This window comes from Castor canadensis, chromosome 17 (genome assembly GCF_047511655.1).
Source record: "Castor canadensis chromosome 17, mCasCan1.hap1v2, whole genome shotgun sequence".
Taxonomy (NCBI): domain Eukaryota; kingdom Metazoa; phylum Chordata; class Mammalia; order Rodentia; family Castoridae; genus Castor; species Castor canadensis.
The window spans coordinates 20,916,176-20,930,133 of record NC_133402.1 but is presented as its reverse complement, the minus strand read 5'-3'; the positions used below and the strand labels follow the sequence as shown (position 1 = coordinate 20,930,133).

The 13,958-nt window shown below is 43.7% G+C and overlaps 1 protein-coding gene across 4 annotated transcripts in view; it reads left to right on the top strand.

The window, feature by feature from the left end:
- The window catches only part of Prkcb (protein kinase C beta), a 295,276-nt gene that overhangs the window by 235,648 nt on the left and 45,670 nt on the right, over positions 1-13,958 (top strand). For all 4 annotated transcript variants that reach the window (XM_074060332.1, XM_074060333.1, XM_074060331.1 and 1 more), the window contains one exon: positions 2,519-2,692. In XM_074060332.1, coding sequence (XP_073916433.1) covers positions 2,519-2,692 — 174 coding nt within the window. The remainder of the gene's footprint in view (positions 1-2,518; positions 2,693-13,958) is intronic.

Genomic DNA, 13,958 nt, shown 5'->3' with positions numbered 1-13,958 from the left:
TCACTTGTAAAATATCCTTAGGGAAACAGAGGTAGGATGTTCACGCTGGTCTCTGGCCTCTGTCCTGTGTCTCTTGCATGCAAGTAGGCTAAGATGTCCTGTCGTGCCTGCATCGTCACTCATGGTCTCCAGGACCCCTAGCCCCTGCTGTTGGTGGAGGAGCAAGAGTCATAGGCATTCAGGATTGGTGGATGACTGACCAGGGGTGACAGGTCGAGGAGTATGAACACTCAGGACAGTGCTCTGCTGAGCCCCTCCCACCAGACTCTATGGCACTTCCAACTGGAGGCTCTTCCTCCTCCCACTTTGAGTCCCTTGGCGATCTTGCATTCTGGATATGGATATGTCACCTTCTTGCCTCCTCCTGGGACTTATTCTAGCCCAGCTTTCTCTTTAATCAGAAAGCAGAAAATCCTCTGTCTCTTTCTGAGTCTTTACATCTTCAGACAGTGACTTCCTGTGGTCATTGTCTCTGCCTTGATGAGGGCTAAGGAAGGAAAACCAGCCCTCAGGCACCAGGGAGACAACACAGGGAGGTGGGGAATTCACTGAAGACAGCATCCAACTGCTGTGAGCCCTGCCTGGCCACCAAAGCTGGTGGCTCTGTTTTGAGGATTGACTTGATACCTAGCAGGTAGGATCCATGAGATGGGCAGCTCTTTCACTGTGGCACTGTGGGAGACAGAAGCTGAGAGAAGCACTCTTGCTGCGGAAGTGTATGCCTGAAATCTTCCTCAAGTTCTCTAAACCCCAGTGTCTGCTTTGCACATGACCACTGCTGACTGTGGTGAGAGAGAAGACGTCAGAAGCCAGAGACAGGGACTCTGTGAGCTCAACCTAGGGGTTCCACTGTGGATGCAGGAGTCCAGAAGCTTCCTGGAACAAGTCTAGCTGGACCTTTTACAGTTAGGACAAGAGTTGAGTGGGGTGTGCTCTAAGCTCCTTCCGTGTGTGTGTGTGTGTGTGTGTGTGTGTGTGTGTGTGTGTGTGTGTACGTGTACATGTCTCCCTTTGCCTCTGCCACAGATTCTGGTACATCCTCTTATCCTCCACCTGAGTCAGGTGTGAGCATTATTTTTCCTAGCTGCCTAAACTCTTTGAGGTCTCTCCTGAAGCTCAAGTGGAGTGTTTAAAGGCAGAAACCTTCGTCAGGTAGACCTGAGTTCAAATCCTGGCCTTGGCTTAGCTATATTGTGGAGTGGCAGTTTACTTACCTTCTTGTGCCTCAGTTTCCTGTAAAATGGGATTCGCAGTGCTACCTACTTCTTAGACTCTTATGCATGGTAAATGAGAACTAACAAGTGAATACTAGTAATTGCTTGGTTTACCGATATGTGCTTAAAAATATTATGGTGGTCTGGGTGCCAATGGCTCATGTCTGTCATTCTAGCTACTTGGGAGATGGAGGTAAGGAGGATTGCTGTTTGAGGCCAGCCTGAGCAAAAAGTTCACGAGAGCTTATCTCAACCAATGGCTGAGGGTCATGTGTTTGCCTGTCATCCCAGCTACAGCAGGAAGCCTGAAATAGGAGGATCCTAATCCTGACAAGCCTGGGAAAAAGGCAAGACCCTACCTCAAAAATGACCCAAGCAAAAAGGCTGGAGGTGTGGCTCAAGCAGCAGGGCACCTGCCTAGCAAATGCAAAGCCCTGAGTTTAAACCCCAGTATCACAAAAAAGGTGATGATTGATATGCAAACCATATAATATAGCAGTGCATGAAGTAAATATGCTAATCTGATTGGCTGTTTCTCCTGGAAGCCCTACCAGCACAGGTCAGGTCTCTCTGCAATGTGGTCCTACCCTGTGCCTCCCAAGATCCTTCTTGAGAATAGTACATGTGTCACTGTCCCCCCGGCATGGTCAGAGCCAAGGAAGATAACGCTGTGTTCATGGCTAATGCATTGGCCATGATTGTGACTGCAGCTCATAAAAGGAAACCCCAAGAAAACAGGAAAGGCTGTTAAAATATTATGTTAACCATCTCTGTAGTTAATTGTCCACAATCTTTTTTCCTCTTTGGAGCAGGTCAGAGAATGTGCTGGTTTGTTTCTCACTGTGTTTCCCATTCTTAGCAGGCCCCTGAAGAACTCTCCATCATTGAATGAATAAAGGAACAAGTATTCCAAACTTGGTTTTACCAAGCATTCACTTACTCGCTCATTCCATAAATATTTATTGAACGTCTGTTATGTGCCAGGCAGGCACTATTGTGGGCTCTTAGGTCACACTAGTGAATAAAACTGGCAAAGATGCTTTCCTGGGGCCATTTATTCAAGCCATGTGGGCAGGATGGTGATACATATTCTGAAAGGATCTGTACTTGGTCATCTCTCCAGGAACCCTCTGTGTTGATTGGGTTGAGCCTCTTGAAGTGCGAGGTTTATGGAAAGTATCTCCTGTTGTCTCAGAGTTGACAGGGGCACCTGGCAAAACTGGGAATGGGTGTGAATGATCACCAGCTGTCCACCCTCTCCCCGGCTTCTTCTCACTGCCCAATGTACCTGTTCTCATTCCCAGGTCATGCTGTCAGAACGGAAGGGCACAGATGAGCTCTATGCTGTGAAGATCCTGAAGAAGGATGTGGTGATTCAAGATGATGATGTGGAGTGCACAATGGTGGAGAAGCGGGTGCTGGCCTTGCCTGGGAAGCCACCGTTCCTGACCCAGCTCCACTCCTGTTTCCAGACTATGGTAACTTTTCCAGTGGCCCTGGGAAGCCACTTCCAGGGTTTTCCCAGGCTTTAACCAAAGCTGTCTCAACAGCACCTGCCCCAGTGAGGGACGTTGGCATTCTAGAAACAGAGATACTAGGCCCAGGCAAACTGACTGAGAATTCCTGTGGCTGCAGTGAGGAACCTTTGTCTCCCGGGCAGATGCTGCCCCAACTCAGACTAAGGAAGTCAGGCAATTGGTTTTGTAACCAGCAGAGCAGGGCCTTTCTCTAACAGCAGAGGGTGACTTGGGGACAGGAACTCAGTGAAAAGGTCCACAGACTGTGCCTTTAGATGGTTACAGTCAGCCCTGTAGATAAATGCACATGCCCAAAGCCTTTGCAGAGTTCTCAAAGAGGGGATTTCCTTAGAGCACAGCCCTGAGACTGAGCCTGGACACAGGGTCCTAGACTGGGACCAGTGAGCTCAGAGCCATGGCTGGAAGCCATCCTGGGAAGGGAGCATTCACATATACTCTGCTGTTGACTATGATGTCCACTCAGAGAGCAAGAGAGATCCCTTTCAGGAATCCTTACCCTCTCTCTGTTCTCATTAGACCTTGGCCTCCACAACCGAGGAAGAAGAGGCCAGGGCCCAAATGCAAAAAGCTACAAAGTTAATCCTTGCAGTTGTAGTTTCCAAAGTCTACTGGTCTAGGAAATCTTCAAGATTAATTTGGACTCTCTCCAGTTCTCATCTACATGCTGATTTTGGAGCTCACCTTCTATGTGAGATGGGATGTTTTGCATCTGATTTTATTTGTCTTTTAAGTCTTTAATCTAGTGATACCCCAATGCTCCCATCCTTTTCTTTTATCTGTTCTTTCTTCTGCTAAAAATGCTGGCTGTTTGATCTGTAGTGTTTTCTCAGTCTGGGTTTTGCTGACTATAGTTTTGGGGCACCTCAACATGCTTTTCTGTCTTCTGTATTTCCTGAAAATTGACTGGTGGGTCTAGAGGCTTGGTCAGACTCAACTTTGATATTTCTGGCAAGACCCTAGATGGTGGGTGTGTTTTTTTCATCCAAAGACACATAATCCCCTGGGGTCTCTCTTAGTAACATTGGCAGAAGTTGATGCTAGCTCAGTACTTAGATCCGTTCCTTCACTGGGGATGGTGACATCTTAACTGTCATTTCTTTTCCACTTGCTGGTTGGAATGTGTTTATAAAGAGAGGCTTCCCGTTATGACTCCCTGGTGGTCCGGTTCATATAGGAAACACAAAATAAATGCTTGATTCTTTCTCTTTAACGGTTTTCAAGGTAATGAATTGGTTCACTATTGTGCTCCAACTAAATTACACTTTGCTTTTAAAATAAATTTTTTGAGTAAAAGAAGAGTAAAGAAAAATATTAAGTGATAATTTCCATCACACAGGGTCTTGGCAAAGACCAGGCAAGAAATCTCTTGCTTTACTTTGGGGGAATTAACACCTGCAGATGTTCAGGTGGTAACAGAGTCAGGCCTTAAACCTTTAGGGTTTAAACCTTAGACTTGCCCACTGCCTGCCCTTTCCCTTTTCCATAGGTGGTGCCCAAATTGACTCCTGGGTGTCATGGGATAAAGAATAGTTTTTGCCTGGTGAATGAATACAGAGGAGACCTTTTTCTCAGGGATAAGGCTGAGTGAATTGAGCAGCGGTTTTCAGTTTCAGTTGGATATGCTGATTGGTAGAAATTAGTCATTTGTGAATAATATTCATTAAAGGATAGCATCTTTGTTGGTAATTGACTAGTTTGAAAACAGTAATGTATGGTGGATTTGAGACTGTTCTTTTAATAATGAGCCACCTCACTCACCCATATTTCGGTATGGTTCCTGGCATTAGGTAGCAGGGGACTGGGTTTAATGAAAATTGTGGAAAGCTCTGGTTCCCCCTCAAGGAGTTGTCACACGCCAGGGGAGGAGAGATTAAGAGACATGTGAGTCTAGCGTGGGAGAGCCAGTGGAGTCAGGTCCTGCCTGAGGGTGAAAGCCCCATGTTGGAGTCCCATGCACAATGTCCCAATCCCGCAAGGGCAGGGACAAGCAGGTTGCTTCCTCATTGGTCGAGGATGAGATAGTTAACCTGTCACTAGGGGCTGTGCTGCTTGGGAAGGGAAGTGCTTGGGGAGCTGCACTCACTCCAAGCAGAAAGCCCTGGGGGGCTGTGTTAGGCTGGCTGAGGGAAGAGCAGATACCCAGGGCCATCTCGTCTGCATTCTGCACATATGCTCATTGAGTGAAATGCCCCAATTTAAATTATTTTTTCTCACTTTCTTTTTGGCTATGCACATGTATTTTAATTGTGCATAAATTAGATTTATTTTCAAAGACTTGTAATAATGTCTGCGTGTGTCTATATGAGGCACAGACTAACGATTTTCAGCTTCACGACACGTCTTAGATGCTCCTACCATTACCCCACTTCATACGTAAGGGAACTGAGTCCACACAGTTATAGTACGTGTCAGGACCAGGATTTGAACCCAGGTAGTCTGGCTCTAAGGGGCCTTGTACTCAGGTGCCACCCTAGCAGGTCTTTTGAGTGTGGATCACCTGGTTGCCACTCCACCTCACACCTATGGAGTGTAATCCTTAACAACCAGGGTCCGACCAGGGGCCTGAGCTCTAACCCAGCCTTGCTTACCTCTTACCTGCTCAGAAAAGTCACTCTGTGTCACCATCCCTTGGTTTTCCTATTTCCGGGGTAATGGCTTTTCATGTGAGTGTCTATCATATGTGAGTCTCCAGAAATGTTTCATACCAGGCACACAAAACTCTTCACCGAAGAGGTTAGTCGTCATTCTCCTTTGAAGGTGACAGGATTGAGGATCAGGGGTCAGGTGGCTGAGGATCAGATATGCAGGGCACAGTCCTCCTGGACACAGCACTGGGTTACTGGCCCATTGAACTTAGAGCCCATGCTTTTGTTAGCATATCATGCTGAGTCACACCAAGATGAACTTGGCAGTGTCAATGTTATGAACAAGAACAAACCTCTGTGTTATCTCCTCATCCTCTCCCAACACCGCTTTGTGAGAGGACCTATTGCTAACCCTACAGAGAAGAAGGCTGACATTCAGAGAAGTTAAGTAACTTGTGCAATGTCACATAGTTGGTCACTCATAGAGTTGGGATTTGTTCTGTAAGACTCCAAACCACCAAACTTGGAAGCCGTTGCTGTGTTTCCTATGGTTTAATTTCATATTGCTATTGACTGGTTTAGAAAAGATTTTCACTTTCATAATTACATTGGATTTTCACCAGAACATGCAAGGGAATATAACTGTCAACATTTCTACCCAAGGGAAACTGACCCCCCAGAAAGAAGACATGACTCAAGGTACATAATTGACAAATGGGGGTCTCGGGGACTTGTTTCCAAGTGGCCTTTTGGCTATTCTTTCTACTGTGAAAGAGTAACCTTCTATCCTACATGGATATTGCAAGAATTAGGTAAAATTTTCCCATATGAGAGATTATGAAGTTTAAGGAACACCATACATGGGAGGCAAGCCATTGTTGTCATGGCTGAGATGAGTAGGAAAGCCACACTCCCTTCCTGGAAAGGCTTATGGAGGTGTTCATCTAGCTCATGTTCACCTTCATTGGCATCGTATGCCCTTGACCTCCAGAGCAGTTCTTCCAAGGGACAATGGGCCTGGAACCATGAGCATCCCTAAAAGTCAGAACATCACTGCTGGATGCAGAGGGTACAGATGCCTATGGATTATTGCAACACATTTATTTGTTGAACTACATGTGTCTGGTCCCAGCTCCATCACCATTAGGCACTCATCACTGAGCAAAAGCGATGAAGTCACCGTCCCCATGGAGTTTCTGTTCTAATGGGGAAGATAGACAGACAGAAGTATGCGAAATAAAAAGTAAAGGAGATAAAGATGGATAGACTGGCTGCGAGATGCTATTTTTGATAGGCCCATCAAGCAGGGCCTCTCTGGTAAGAATGACATGTGAGCAGAGGCCACGAGAGTAGGGCTTTTTGTGGGCCAAGCAATGCAGATGGCAGGAAGAGCGTGTGAACGCCTGGGGTAGGAGCTTGCTCTTCTGTGTGAGGGACAGCGGGAAGGCCAGTGTAGCCTGAGTGAATTGTCATTTTGTATTTCATGACCCAGAATTCCTTTCTGAATCATCTGTCTTTAAAAGAATGACAACTCTTGTGTAACGTGCTGCAAATTAGACATTAAAAAAATTTTTTTTCTAGAGACTTAGAATTTTAAAGATTGAAGGTCCTTCATAGAATTTTTTTAAATCCTTAAAGTGTTCAAAATAGGGACAAACAAAACAGACATCTAGCATCATAAAAACAATCTTTGTCTTTCTTAAAATGTTGCAAATTAAAATTTTTAAAAAGTTATTTAGAAAAGCAAAGTCATATGGTAAATATCTTTATATTGGATTTAAAAAAAATCTTTCAAAAGTATGCATGGCACAATGTTGACAGAAAATGTAGGATGGTAAATTCTAATATTTGTTGTTCTAAGTGTGTTCAAGTTGAATACAGAAAAGAATCAAAAGGAAAGAAAAAAATCAGAAGAAAAGAATCAAAAGAGGGCGTGGACAAATCAAAATATTGATTGACTTAGGGAGGTGTCTGTGGGTAATTTTCTTCTCTTTGAAATTATATTATTTAAGAAGTATCTGTTATAAAGCAGTTGAAAAAAATTTAATGTGCCACAAAATGGCAAAGTTAATACCAAATACATGAAAATGCTTTGGAAAGGAGTGAGTTTTTAGAGAAGTGCTTATTAGGTGAACAATTGTCGTGGAAACAGTCAGGACTAAGCTGAGCATCTACCACTCAGTCAGGTGACTCTGATCTATGATTACTGGCTATAGGACTTGCAGAAAACCATTTGACAATTTGAATATCAGTTTCATCATCTTTAAAGTGAGCATAATAAGTGAAGATTAAGAGATATGGTGGGTACACTAGAAAAAACATTGCATGGAAGTTGTCTCCATTGTTACAGTGGGTCTGGGGGTGCCTTGCTGCATAGGCAGAAAAGAGTTCTGTTGCCTCCAGTCTTTTTTGCCATTTTTCTCAGAGACAATTGTCAGCCCGGCACATTCAAGCAATTTCCCAACTGCCAGTGGGCACAGGCAGTTAAGTTTCTTCAGCAAAACATCTATTTTAACTGTTTTCTTTTCAATTGAACATATGCACCTCTTTTTATCTTAAATAGAATTAGATTTTATGAGTCATTGAAGGACAGAAGTTACTTCCTCCCCAAATTTGCTGCCATGGCCCAGCAATAACTCAGTTGCAAGGCATGCTGGGAGAAGCATCAACCCAGAATGCAAGAGAGGACAGGGAGGGGTTTGAGGATGATTCTCACTTGCAGGCTTGACCCCCTGATGGCATGGTTATTGAGCCCTCAGAGTATCAGAGGGGTCCTAGTGACTCAGGTCAGCTCTGGATTGGCAGTATCGTCCAAGAATATCTCTGGGCTTCAGACATCAGCATGGCTGCTGAAGCCTCTAGCACATGTCTTGGTTAGAGATGATTGTTGTAAGAACACAACCTGGGCATACAGAGCTGGGCAGGTAGGAATAGACACAGCTTGGTTCTCTCTCTGCTTTCTTGATGGTGATCTTTGCATCATTCAGTTACCAAAGGTGTGTGGAAGGCCAAGGAAGGGAGGTGTTGTATCCCCTGAGAACTTTGGTCAAGGCTTTGAAAGCTGAAACATAAAACTTGAAGGGCATTAGTGTTTTGATTCTGACAATGATTCTAAGACTATGAAAAACATGGAAAGGAAAGTTGAGTGTGAACGCCTGTCCTTGACCACACATTTACGTCAGTGAAGCTCTGTGAGATTGCCCAGCCTTGACATGCATCATCTGCTCTAGCTTGAAAACGCCCCATGTGGAGGAGATGCTGTTATTACCTAACCCCTTTAGGAAGGCAGAAAGAGTTTGAGTAACCAACCCATGGTCTCAGAGCAAGTGTCCTAGGACTTGAACCCAGAACTAGCAGATGCCAAAGCCAGGGCTCTTGACCACAGCCCCACACAGAGAGAAGCAGATGGCTTTTTGCAATAAAGGGAGCAACACCAGCTAGGATGAATTCAGTAGCCAGCTTTGAAAATCATGAAAGATCATGAAATAGACAAATTTTAGTTGCCGTTCATCTTAGAGCCTGGTACAAGAGCTGCCCACATGGTTGTCTTTCTCTCTTCATAGTATTTAATTAAAAGTGGCAGGTGTCCCTCTGACAGTCTCACACGCATCATGTCACACTCTACTCACAGCTGATTGTCTCTTTGAATCTCTTGTCCCATCTGGGGGGCCATCCAGTGAATTCTGCATATGCTACCCAATCAGCATTTTAAATCAAACTGTCCTCACCCTCATGCTCCAAATTTGGGAAAGTCTCTCCAGCGATGGTGCGGGATGAGGTGACAGACAGCTATTTAATTGTATTAATTTATTGTTAAATATGAGAGATAAAAGAGAAAAGGGAACTAAAATATGCTAAAGTTGCTTTAAGCTTAGAGAATGGGGTAATGGTGGTGTATCACCATTTTGAGGAGGCACTTAACGGCTGAACAGGCTGGCTAGTTTGAAGAAAAAGATGGTAAGTTTGCCTCTGAGCTTTTAATTGGAGATGACAGTGGAACACCCACATAGAAACGTCCTGGAGCCAGCTGGAGCTGACTGGAGCTCAGGAGAGAGGGAGAGTCTAGAAATATAAGTCAAGATTCATCAGTCCCAAGAGATGAGAGTTGAAGCTCCAAGCTGTGACAAGTCTTAAAAAAAAAAAAAAAAAAAAAAAAAAAAAACCAAGCAAGTGGGAGAGAGCCAAGCTGGACCTTGAGTTGATATGCAGTAAATACTTTTTGATTTTTATAAGGTAAAGTCCAACAATAAGCCCTAATTAAAACTCACTGGGTATGATGATAAGAAAGATCATTTGAGGCCTGTGGTTATTTTACAAGAAGAGTGGGGAGAAAGCCAAGTTCCAGGATGCTGTGGAGATGATAATTATGTAAGAGTTAGAGGTGGGGTGGCCACTGAGTTAGCTGAAGCCCCCATAGTCCACTCCTTGTGCCTCTTACGCAGTTTCTTTTATCATGCTCTATTTTAGGTTGTGGTTTGAATTAGTTGTATGTTTGTTTTACCCAAGGTTCTGAATTCTCAGAGGGCAAGTCCTGTATCTTATTCATCATTTGAGGCCCTTTAATGCCTAATACTAATGCATATGACTTGTAAAAATAAGTGTCAATGAAAGTTCTAGAACTCACTTCTCTATCAGAGCCCCTCTGGCAGTATCTTCTAACTTTGATGTCCTTTACTATGAAGTGGGAGATAAGCTTTTGGTCATGGATGAATAGCATTTGTTTTAAAAATAAGGGTGGGTATGGCATAGAGATGATAGATTGCAGATATGAGTTTATTTTTTTTATGGAGACAATGAATTTCCATTTATGACTTTGGTATGAAGTTGTAAATTGTTGTGTTTAAGTTAAAAATGAATTTCTGAAAATACTTTTTAAATAAATACATGTTAGTAGCAGAAGCAGACAAACTGAGTAGAGAACTTGAAGCCAGTTAGGAGACAAATGAAATTTCTTTTTCTCCCCTCTTTCTTGTATTCTGACCTAATCTAGTCTCACCCAGTCTTATACGTGTCTCCGTGCATCTTCCTCTCTCTCTTCTGCAATCATGAAATCAGGGGTTTAACATACTTACGTTTTTCACACTACGCATTGAAACGAATTGTAAAGGTAAACACATATGTACCCATAAACTGCCTAAAATTATCTCCTCTCCCATTTTGGGAAACATATCTGGTATTCCCCACTTGCCTGAGGAATCCTTACCACTGGGCACCAGAAACGCCAGCCCCATTTCTGGCAATGGAGTATGCCCCAGCAAAAAGCGGGCACCATTAAGTGATCACAAACACAAGGAAAGTGAAATGTCAGCCATAATATTTAATGGCTGAGCCGCTGGCAGGCCAAAGCCAGCCTCAGTACAGTTTAAAGATAATGGTTCTCAGGGTTTCCTCACATATGGCTGGTGGCAGAAATGGACCACAAAACATTATCCACACTGGCACCACCTCAATGCTGGGGTTCTGGAGGCTGATGAGTTTGGGGGGCAAGTTAAGTTAATCTAAGCAGAAATGAAGCAAGTTAAATCTCTCCCTCACTTTTCTCTCTGTGGCCGATGCCATCTGCTAGTTTTAAAAATAATTTTTAAAAGCAAGTGTTTTGGTTCTATTCAATGTGCAGCAAAGACAGATGCTATTTTTAAGCTTGTTTTCTATCAACCCCCCTCCACCCCCTAAAGAACCAGGGGCTGAGTGTCGGCAGTTCTGACTTACTGTCTACACTCTGCCACCACTATGTATGTGACCTTTTTGCAAATTTCATATGCCTTGGATTCTGAGAACAGACACAATCACTCCACTTCTCTCTATTTCTCATCAAGGATATTGAGAGTATGAAGTAGTATTGGGCTAAAAACAAAAGAACATTTCAAAACTAACAGGTTAGTTTGTGCTCCTTCCGTGTATCTCCAGCTCTCCTTGATCAATGCAGAGGTGTCTGTGTTCCTTCTTTCCCTTCTGGACTGGAAATTCTTTGAAGGGAGGATGCATCTCCACGTCCAGGTTCGGAGCCCAATGTGCTCAATGAAGAGGTTGCCAGTGTAGACTCTGAAACCAGTCTGCCTGGGTTCAAATCCTGGCCGGGTGGCTTATCTGCCGAATATCCCCTGGGAAGTTACCCTTTGTGAACTTGAATTTCCATGACTTAAAACAGGAGAATGAAAACAGTACTTTCATGTTGGGTTGTTTTGAGAGATAAGTATGACGTGCCTCAAAGATTGTAGCTTCATTTCGTTATTGTAGTTATCGGAATTATTTAGGCACTCCATACAGATTGGGCAAATGCACATATGTCTGATATATGTAGAAAAGTTCTGTGTGTTGTAGGAAGATTTCTTAAATATGGTGGCTTGTACATTTGTTCTATGGACAACCTCATGTTGCACACTTACTGTGTCATCTTGTTTATTACACCACAGGGAAGGTGAGGAATGGCCATGTTATAGGTGAGGAGAAAGCTGGAGACCAGAGAAGTCCCAAACTGTTCAGTGCTGCACAGCCAGAAGTAGTGGAATGAGACTACTGATTTGAGGTGGAATCTTTGCCCTCCACTTCTTTTCCCCAGCACCTGTTTTTTTGATTTTACAGCCCCTTCACAACTTTTGTACCCAACCTGCTCTTTCACTGCCACACATCCATACCAACACAAAAATATTGCCCAAATCACATTACACAAAATCATACTTAATGGTACTCTGTGTGAGGGACTCTGATAATCTCTATTCCGTTCTCTTTATTAATTTCCATGATCCACCAAGTAGACTTGATCATCAGTTACAGCAAAATACCATGTGAGTTTGCAAAGCAGTGGTCTGGTTTAAATAATTGAGCAATGTCAATGGGCATCTCATTTCTTCACATTTACAGTTTGCAGCACTGGGCACGTTTTACCTGAGCCTTTCACCCTCTCTGTTACAGATGGCTGGTTATGTTATCCTTGGCTTATAAATGAAGACACAAGGCTGAGGGATAGAGTGTGATCTTCCCAAGCTGGACACAGTGGGGTCAGGGTTTCCATTCTACCTTCTGTCTCTTAAGTGGGATTTTGGACACCCACAAATGCCTGCTGCCTCTGGGATCACTCATTCATTCTCTCAGTTAGTGTATATCAGTGCCTTGCTTCGGCCAGGTGTGGTGCTGGATTCTTGGCACGCAGTGGCAGACAAATCTGACATGGTCCCTGACTTTGTGGAACTTTCAGTCATGTGTAGTGTCAGACAGTCTCTTGCAGAGTAAAAACCAAAGGTCATGTATTATTCCGTGAAGTTTCTGAGTCCTTATCAGGACTTCTCTGGTGTCCTTTCCTACCCTGTCTGCTTTCTCCCTTCTCCAATCTCACTGGTTCCTCTGGATCCTGAAGCACATCAGGTGTGCCCTAGTCTCAGGGTCTTTGCACAGGCTGTTTCCTGTACCTGCTAGGTAAGCTGTTGCTGTGGGTATCCACATAGTTCCCGCCATCACCTCCTTCCATCCATGGCCAAAGCATCTTCTCAAGGTTTATCCTGAAGACATTATTGAAATTGTAAGGGAATTCTCCTATTTCATCCTGCTGGCACTCCAGTCCCTCTTAATCTGCTGTTTTTTCTATAGCACTTATTACCTTTTAACACTCAATATAATTCATTTGTATTACCCTACTAGAATGAAAGACAAAGGCAGGGGATTTTTGTTGGTTTTGTTCATTGCCTTATCCCTAGTACCTATCACCTGATGCCTACTAGGGTTCTATAAATATTTTTATTTATTTAATGAATGAATAAAAAGATGAAATAAACTGTCTTTCAGTTAAATATATGATTGCAAATTATGAGATGATCAGAGGAAAAAGCCCACAGAGGTTCATGAAGGAATTTAGCAAGCAGACCTAATTTAGATTGGGTGGGTTAAAGGAAGTGGTTTTTAAGCTGTGAACACAACGGGGATTTCAGCTTCTACAACAGTTTGTGCAGACCCTGCTGCCACAGCGAGGGAAAGCAGTGAGAAGGAGTCTCCTAGGAAAGCTGAAGTTATTCAATCATTAGTAAACACTCTTTGATGGAAGGGCAGAAGGCACATCGCAGGTAGATGCTTCCTAAGGACTATGGCATTCTGTCTCATCTCATCTCCATAACATCACTCTGGTCCTCCACTTTCCTGATGCTAAGTGACTTCTCTAGATAGCCCCAGCTATCAGGAGGCACAGCTGGGTTTCCAAATAAAGTCTATTGGGCAGAGCCTGTGCTTTTTTTGCCCCCAAGGTAAAAAGACTACATGCTAGTCTTGGTGACAGGAACAGGCTGACACAGCCGAGGGGAATACAGCCCCTGTATTCACAATATACCTTAAAAGACATGTTCAAAAAATTCCCTGAGTTGGATACAGAGTTCTTTTTCTGGTCTCAATGCCTTTACTTCTGGATATGTCCTTGTGTTAGTCAGCTTTCTGTCACTGTGACAGAATGCCTGAAGACAATGACTTAAAAGGAGGAAAGGTTTATTTTGTTTCATGGTTTTACAGGTTTCAGTCCATGGTCATTTGGCCCCATGGCTGTGGGCCTGTGGTGAGGCAGCACATCATGGCAGGGAATAGGTGGCAGAGCAAAGCTCTTTGACAATTGATGTTTTTTTTGTTTGTCTGTTTATTTAAAG